General features: G+C 46.5%; 1 protein-coding gene across 2 annotated transcripts in view; it reads right to left on the reverse strand.

Annotated features, from left to right (window-relative positions):
* The window catches only part of chm (CHM Rab escort protein), an 18,199-nt gene extending 11,283 nt beyond the window's left edge, over positions 1-6,916 (reverse strand). For both annotated transcript variants that reach the window (XM_085175027.1, XM_085175026.1), the window contains exons 1-11: positions 6,657-6,916; positions 5,420-5,486; positions 5,061-5,133; positions 4,843-4,967; positions 4,668-4,768; positions 4,547-4,593; positions 4,309-4,455; positions 4,067-4,183; positions 2,930-3,041; positions 2,609-2,831; positions 1,540-1,617 (exon numbers count right to left, since the gene is read on the reverse strand). In XM_085175027.1, the coding sequence (XP_085031153.1) occupies positions 1,540-1,617; positions 2,609-2,831; positions 2,930-3,041; positions 4,067-4,183; positions 4,309-4,455; positions 4,547-4,593; positions 4,668-4,768; positions 4,843-4,967; positions 5,061-5,133; positions 5,420-5,486; positions 6,657-6,708 (1,142 nt within the window). In that variant the 5' untranslated portion in view covers positions 6,709-6,916. The remainder of the gene's footprint in view (positions 1-1,539; positions 1,618-2,608; positions 2,832-2,929; positions 3,042-4,066; positions 4,184-4,308; positions 4,456-4,546; positions 4,594-4,667; positions 4,769-4,842; positions 4,968-5,060; positions 5,134-5,419; positions 5,487-6,656) is intronic.
* Between the last annotated feature and the right edge of the window lie 1,021 nt (positions 6,917-7,937).

Consider the following 7,937-nt stretch of genomic DNA (forward strand, 5'->3'; position numbering starts at 1 on the left):
TTTAGCTTCATACAGTCGTCTGTGGTTCAGTACAGACGAGACGGATTTAATCTGAACGAACACAGGAAACCAACAGCTCACCCAGAGTAATCTGATTACTGCCGCCTGTGATTTATAACTTTAATTTACCAGGAGGGATGCTAACAGGCTAGCAGGCCGTGTGTGTGCGTGCATGTGTGTGTGTGTGTGTGTGTGTGTCTGTGCATGTGTGTGCGTGTGTGTGTCTGTGCATGTGTGTGCGTGTGTGTGTCTGTGCATGTGTGTGCGTGTGTGTGTCTGTGTATGTGTGTGCCTGTGTGTGTGTGTCTGTGTGTGTGTGCCTGTGTGTGTGTGTCTGTGCATGTGTGACCTTCCATACACAAACCTGCCTGTCAATCAATCATTTAATCAGAAAACTGATGAGGCTGCAAACAATGATAGAGAGACACTGACAGAGAGAGAGAGAGAGGCGTGCAGAGAGGAGTCATCTATCAGAGAGGAGGGGGAGGAGGGGGAGGAGGCGGGGGAGGAGGGGAGGCGGCCGCGGGCTGATGAAGAGCCTCAGAGGTTAAATTATGATGTTCATTTCCTCTCCATAAATTGAATATTTTACTGATCATAAATTATCGTCCAATCACAGCTCAGCACAGGAAGGTTCCTCTCTCTCACTCACACACACACACACACACACACACACACACACACACACACACACAGTGGTTGGCGTGGCAGCCTGTGTGATCAGTGCTGTTTGTTCAGCCATTAATTAAGTTAAAGGTTAAACACAAATGATAATAACTAAGCAGGAAGTGATTCACAGCAGCGGCCAATTAAAAGCACCAGAGACGCTCGGAGGCGTGGCCAAACCAAACGAACACACCCTGCAGGTTAGCATGATGCACGCGTGTGTGTGTCTGTGTGTATGTGTTACCATGGAGACAGTCAGAGGACAGGGATGTGTGTGTGATGTAAACACATATTTCCATGTTTGATTTTTCTCTCTGTCAACTTTAGATTTGAAAAACTGTGAAGTTTAAGAAACAAAAGTTTCTCCTGAAACATCCAGTCACAAACATTTAATTTGAAATGCCACAGGAAGTGCTGTTTGTATGACCAGCATGACGCGGCGCAGGTTATCGGTGAGCGAGACTTTAAACAGAGCAGAGAACAGAGGGGAGGAAGCGAAGGCCAAACGCCAGATGGACAGGAAGCTGAGTCTGAGACCTCTCACCCGTCAGTCAGTCTACTCTACTGCGCTCTACTCAGAGGTTTGGTTCTAGTGATGGAGTTGCTCTTGTGACCCATCCAGTGACATCACTCACAGTCTGATGACATCACACTGTCAGCCTGACTCACCTCACTCGGACCCCCAGCTGAGTAGGTACTAATAAAGTAGCCAGTACAGTACCATCAGCTATCTTAAAACACTTAAAACCAAGTCGAGCCAAGTACTGGCTGAGGTACTACAGAGAGCAGCACCAGTACTGCAGAATTATACAGAGCACCACCACAGTACTACAGTACTACAGTACTGCAGTACTGCAGGTACGACAGGTGTACCTGTTGGAGTCCTTGTCCACGATCAGGCAGCTGACCGAGTGTCTCAGGCAGTAGATCCCTCCAAACACAGCACTCATCCTGAAACACACAACAACAAAGAGCCAATCAGCACGCAGGAGAACATGTGACCTGTCTGTGCACAAGTATGTGGCCACCACACGCACTTCCTGACCTCCAGCGAGACTTTCAAAATAAAAGTTTTATTAAGGCAGTATTAAGGATTAAGGAGCAGGATGTCTGATGGTGTGGTTACCGTGGTGTCTCAGCCAATTGTCTGTCTGTATTACTGGCCCCTCCCCCTCCAGCACCACCATAGATTAATAACATAATGAAATTACAGCTGCTCCATAAATCAGAGCAAAGGGCTCTCATTAAACACACACACTCAGCTGTAAGTGTGTGTGTGTGAGAGAGATTGTGTCGACCTTCTCACGCAGAGCTAACACACACACGTAACATCAATGTGTCATCATGTGTTAATCACAGCGTGTGTGCGTTCTCATTTATTTGATGGCGAGCCAAATCACACACACAGTGCTCTGTTTTCCTTTAATCAGGAATCTGTGTGTGTGTGTGTGTGTGTGTAGGTGTGATAACAGCATCTGTCACATGACCTTTGACCTTTGCTCTGAGCCCACTCGGCATCTGAAAAAAACTGCTAATGAAACTAAAATAATCACACAAGTAAAATCAGCTCATGAACCACCAAGCACTGGCTGCTGCCCCTCTGCAGGCTTCCAGAAGCTGTCCAATCAGAATGAAGTGGGCTAAAGCAGCTGCACAGAGGCCCAGCATCAGACAAAGAAAGATTATTATGACCCGTGAATCATGCAGAGCTGCTCCTGCAGAAGAACAGAGCCGAGACTCAGGACGGATCCTCCCCGGACACCTGACCGACGTACCTGGTTACCTGTAACCTGTTACTCACCACGTTTGTCACTCCGGTGGCTTCATCACGTCCACGTCACACTCAATACATCAGAACTCGAACAGTTCTCGCAACAGGTGAGCTCTGGGCTCGTAGTAGCCTGCTAGCTGAGCACAGTAGTGCTGTAATCCTGGTTCTTACCTGCAGAAACACTGGGGAATCTCTCCAAGTCCGTACACAGGAAACAGAAAGGGAGTGTTGCCATAGCGACCCAGGCAGCGCAGGAAGTGGCGCGTGGAGGCGAGCCCCACCTCGGTGAGTGTGTCTTCTGTCACCATGGCAATGGAGTGCAGCAGGAAGTGCTGCAGGTTGTCGCCCAGCTGCTGCTCGCGAAGAAACTCCAAAAATGGCCGACCATTGTAAGCTAGAGGATGGGGAGGAAGTGCATCATTACCCACAATCATCTGATGTTGGTAAGAGTGACCTTATGATGTCAGCGGGTGGACAGGTGAGGCATCTCACCTTGATGCTCCTCCGTCTCCTCCACACAGGAAGTCAGGAAACGCATCAACTTCCTCTTTTCAACCACAGACAGCTGACGGCTTGCAAACACGTCTGCTCTGCTACAGGGCACCTGACGGACAGGTGAGCGCAGACAGGTAAACACAGACAGGTAAACACAGTAGGGCTGCCACGATTACGTCAACTATCAAAATCGTCAACGACTGATTTAATAGTCGACGCGTCGTTTGAAGCTTTGTAAGATCACAAAAGACGCAGGAATAAGTAGTAGGATTTAAGAGTGTAATAACGGACTGAAACAGAAGATGGCAGCACTGCATGTACAAGGATGCCAGCTGCCGTTAAACCCCGAAGAAGAAGAAGCTGTGCCCGGTATCGTAGCTGTTTCCAAATTCAGGAACCGCATCCTCCTGTGCCTGCATTTGTAGGCCGATTACATCACAGCGACACGACGAAGACTGTCCAAATTCGAACACTCCGATAAATGCGTCCGACAATTTTGAAGGATGGGTCGGGTGTATGCTTCATGGCCCAACCTATCCCAGAATTCATAGCGCAGCTCAGCTCAGTTTCCAACAATGGCGGCAGCTAGTTAGTTTTAATATTACTCTTATTATTCTTTCTGGGTCACAAAATAAACGTTTAACATATTTTCAGGCGAGAATGTAGCTGTGTAAACCTCAAATATCTGCTCAGTTTATCAAGACACCACATATTTTCAAAAACGCTCCGACGTTTTCGGAGACGTCTGTTAGCCACTAGCTCGATAGCTAGCCGGGGGCTAGGCTAACTAGAGCCGTGAGAACACCGGACTCCCGGCAAATCGTTTTCAAACCCACCGCCGTCTTTCGCTACTCAGGTTAAACATGATATATAAGTCACTTAGATAACTTAAAATGTTATTGTTTGGCTTTTTTCAGTGATTTATTTGTTCCTGAGTAAATCGGTTTGGCTGAGATTAAAGTTTTTACAGCTGAATAAACGTCAGCTTTACACAAACATTTAATTTAAACGTTTAAACGGGTCAGAGCAGGTGCTGATGTGATGACACCGGTGTTTGTTGTGTTGATTTCACTCGTCTGAGTGCGACTGTTGTTTCTGTCGTTCTCGTGCAGACATGACCGACACAGCTCGTACCTGCTCCACGCCGCCGTGGCGATAGGTCAGTATCCTGGTCACGTTCTTGAACTCTGCATAGCGACTGACGTTTGATTTGATGAGCAGGTCGACCAATGAGCCGCGAGAGTACATGAGCTGGAGGGAGATGAAGATGAAGCACACGGAGCTCGGGTCAAACAACCAATCAGAAAGCAGTGGGATACACCGAGGGACACGATTGGCCGAGAGGACTGTCCTTTGCTGTGCTGATGTCACGTTACCTTAGAAACCAGGTCGATGTTGAACCGGCGTCCTTCCTTTACCAGCTGGGTGTAGCTGATTTTCTTCCTGGTTGGCTCTGATTGGCTGGGAGGAGCAGAGGGCTGTGGCTGATCCGCTTCTGGCTCCTCCCCCTGTTCCTGAGCAGCCTGTGATTGGAGGAAGTATGCAGTTATTATTGTTCGAAGCTGGCCAATCAGGAATTGATGTGAACGTCAGGGGAGGGCTGCTCTTCCTCACCTGCTCGTCTCCCTCAGCGGCCTCACCTGTTTCTTCTTCTTTTGAACCTGAAAGAGCTGATTGGTTTAAAACCTGCTAATCAAAGCTCAGAGAGTCGATACAGGATCAATATAAGACAGACCTGCTGATTCGGTCTCTGATGGCTCTTTAGCAGCGTCTTCACCTGCTGCTCCCGCCTCTTCTTCTTCTGTGGTGTTTGGAGGTTCCTCCTCGGCTTCCTCACTGAGACGTATTGATACCTTAATCAATAAACTGATCTCTGACTCATGTGACCTTACAGGTATGCAGGAGTTTACCTGACGTAGCAGAACACCTGCAGGTTACTGATGGAGGCGGAGTCTGAGCCTGACAGGTAGATCAGCTCCTCCCCTTCTTCCACCAAGCTCGACCGATCCTGGACCTCCTCTGACAGAGACTCTGCCTACAAACACACAGGAAACTGTCACTGATGACTTCCTGTTGGGCATCTGGCCCCGCCCACCAAATCAACAACCTGACAATCAGTAACGCTTACTTGATGCTCCTGTATCCAGGTGAGCAGAGCGTTGAAGGTGAAGCTCGCCCAATTGGCTGCATAGTAGCTCCGCCTAAAGACACACAGGAAGCTGTCACTTCCACAATAAAAGCATCGCTCTATGCTCTTATTCTGACACTCTGACATCAATCAATTGATCTAACTGATCGATCTATCTCTGATAAAATATTTTATTGCTGTAATGTGAAGGCGTTTCTATAGCAACGCCCTCAGTTATCAATATACAAATACATCAATTCAGCAGAAACTTATTGATTTTTACCTCACCTTTGAAAACATTCTGTAATTGATAGCATTGATTATTAATTAGTAAGTGTTCTTGATGAATAAGTAATGACCTGTCGACGTGAAGAACTCTCTGTCCAACTCTGGAACACGCGGCTGCCACCACCGACTCAGCAAGACCTGATCACACAATCAATAATCAATAAGCAGCAGCAGGCAACAGGAAGGAAAGGAAACAAGGAGACAGAAACCAGGCCTCAGCACAACCTGCACACAAAATCTATCATCAATAATAACAGGAAAGGAAACACGGAGAAAAGTCTAGGAGACAAAACAAGGAGAGATACCAGAGGAGGGAATGAACAAGGAGAAACAATAAGGACAGAGCAGAAGGAGAGGAGACAAAAAGACGTCTAGGAGGCACAATTAGGAAGAAAAACAAGGAAAAGAGACAAGAAGTTACATGAGAGGAGGACACAAGGAGAGAGGAAACAAGGAGACAACGAGTCAAGATAGCAGAGAAAAACAAGAAGAGGAGACAAGGGGACAAGAACCAAGGAAAGAAAACAGGGAATGGAGGAGAGGGAACAATTAGAAACAAGGACAGGACAGAAACAAGAGCAGGAGACAAGGAAACAAGGTCAGGAAACGGAAGAAAGGAAACAAGGAACTTGGAAAGAAAAAGGAAACAAGTAGATGAGGGAAACAAACGAGAGACAAATGAAGGACAGGAGATAAGGAGAGAAGAAGGCACTGATCCTGTATCGATCAGGTTATTGATAACATGTGATCACTTTACTACTGATAATTATGAAAGTAAACCCTAAATATTGACTGTCGATCATTAGGACTCAAAGTGGTTCCGTGGTTCTGTTCCGATACCATAACTCGATCACACAGACAGCTGATTCATGCTGACACACAAACACAGTTAGCATCACTTAGCCTAGCCGTTAGCTTCCTATCCATAAGAAACAGATGGATGTTAGTAGTGCTAGCCTCTGTTAGCGGCACTGCGAGCTAACCCTGATAAAAGCTAAAGGACCTAACGTTAGCGTCAGCCCAACAGCCTGTCCTGCCTATTAAAGTGATCAATGAGTGATCAGACATTTATTAAAAATATCTCTTATGGACGCTGAGTCTATGTCTGCATCCAGGGGCTAACCGCTGACCGAGGGTTAACGGCTAGCCGCTGCTATTGAAAATGCACTGGCCGTTAGCTGCAAGCTAATCCCTACTCATACCCCTGTTTTGTCCGGTTTACACCGGGATCCCGGGATGTTTCGGACCGAGCCCCGGCCACGACATGGTCCGGGTTAGAAGACAGCCTAAAACCAGGTGTTGGAGTACCTGTGCCCAGAATGACCACGTCAAACTCAGACGGCAGATCCTCCGCAGCCATGTTGTTAGCAGGGAAACACAAAGTCACGTGACAGGGTTTTTTTCCTCCTTCAAATCACTGATCGATGAATTATCGAAAATAAAATTCTTCACTTATTTTCTTCCGAGGTTCTGAAAGTGTTGCATCTTTGTTCCTGTTTGTGTGACTCGTTGATGTCATCATGAAGCAGCTCTGCCAGCTGTTCCCACATCTGTGCAGGAAACCAGGTCTGACGTCACTGTGTCACCCTTTAGTGTACTAATCAGCAGCAGCAGCTGATCACAGAATAGCTGGACACGAGCTTGTAGAGTAAAATCCTCCTTTTAGACAAACACACGAATATGAAACATGCAAATGGTGAAGGTGGTGCTGATTATCACTCATAATGAGACACAGCACATTTATATGAGTCGTTTATTCATTCTAACTTGCTGAAGTTATGAGTTATAGGCTCTCTTTACTGTTGTCACACTGACAGTTTTCAAGTTGTTAACGAACAAAAACAATGAAATAAAAGATTTTGCTGTGAACAGACATCATGCCGTCAAAGGAGCTCTCCATGCAGGTGAAATAAGCCACCCTTAATCTGCCAAAACAGAAAAAAAAAAACATCTGAGAAACTGCTACAATAATAGGAGTGGCAAAATCTACAGTTGTGAGGTGTGGTGTGACAAAAACGATGAGGGCACCTGTTGCTGCTGGGAATACCAGGAAGCGAGGCATTCCAAATGAATGGCCAAACTCTCTTTGACCGACATTTCAAACTTTGGACTCGCTCGCAGGTCAGGTATGATTTGAGCCAGTTGTTTGATGTCTGGGAAACTCAGGGGAAAAGCAGTGGATAACAGGAAGTTGTCACAAAACACTGTCTGTATTTCAATTCAATTCAATTTTATTTACACAGCGCCAAATCACCACAACAGTCACCTCAAGGCGCTTTACATTGTACAGTAGAGCCTACAATAATAGCTAGAGAGAAAACCCAACAATCATATGACCCCCTGTGAACAAGCACTTTGGTGACAGTGGGAAGGAAAAACTCCCTTTTAACAGGAAGAAACCTCCAGCAGAACCAGGCTCAGGGAGGGGCGGGGCCATCTGCTGTGATTGGTTGGGGTGAGAGAAGGAAGACAGGATAAAGACATGCTAACCCATGAACAAATTGGAGTCTATTATATCGATATTGTTGGTGCACTTTGTCCAGCCATTTGTAGATTCAAATTTTTAGATCTAATTAAAATTCAGCCACT

Source organism: Neolamprologus multifasciatus, chromosome 10, assembly GCF_963576455.1.
Source record: "Neolamprologus multifasciatus chromosome 10, fNeoMul1.2, whole genome shotgun sequence".
Taxonomy (NCBI): domain Eukaryota; kingdom Metazoa; phylum Chordata; class Actinopteri; order Cichliformes; family Cichlidae; genus Neolamprologus; species Neolamprologus multifasciatus.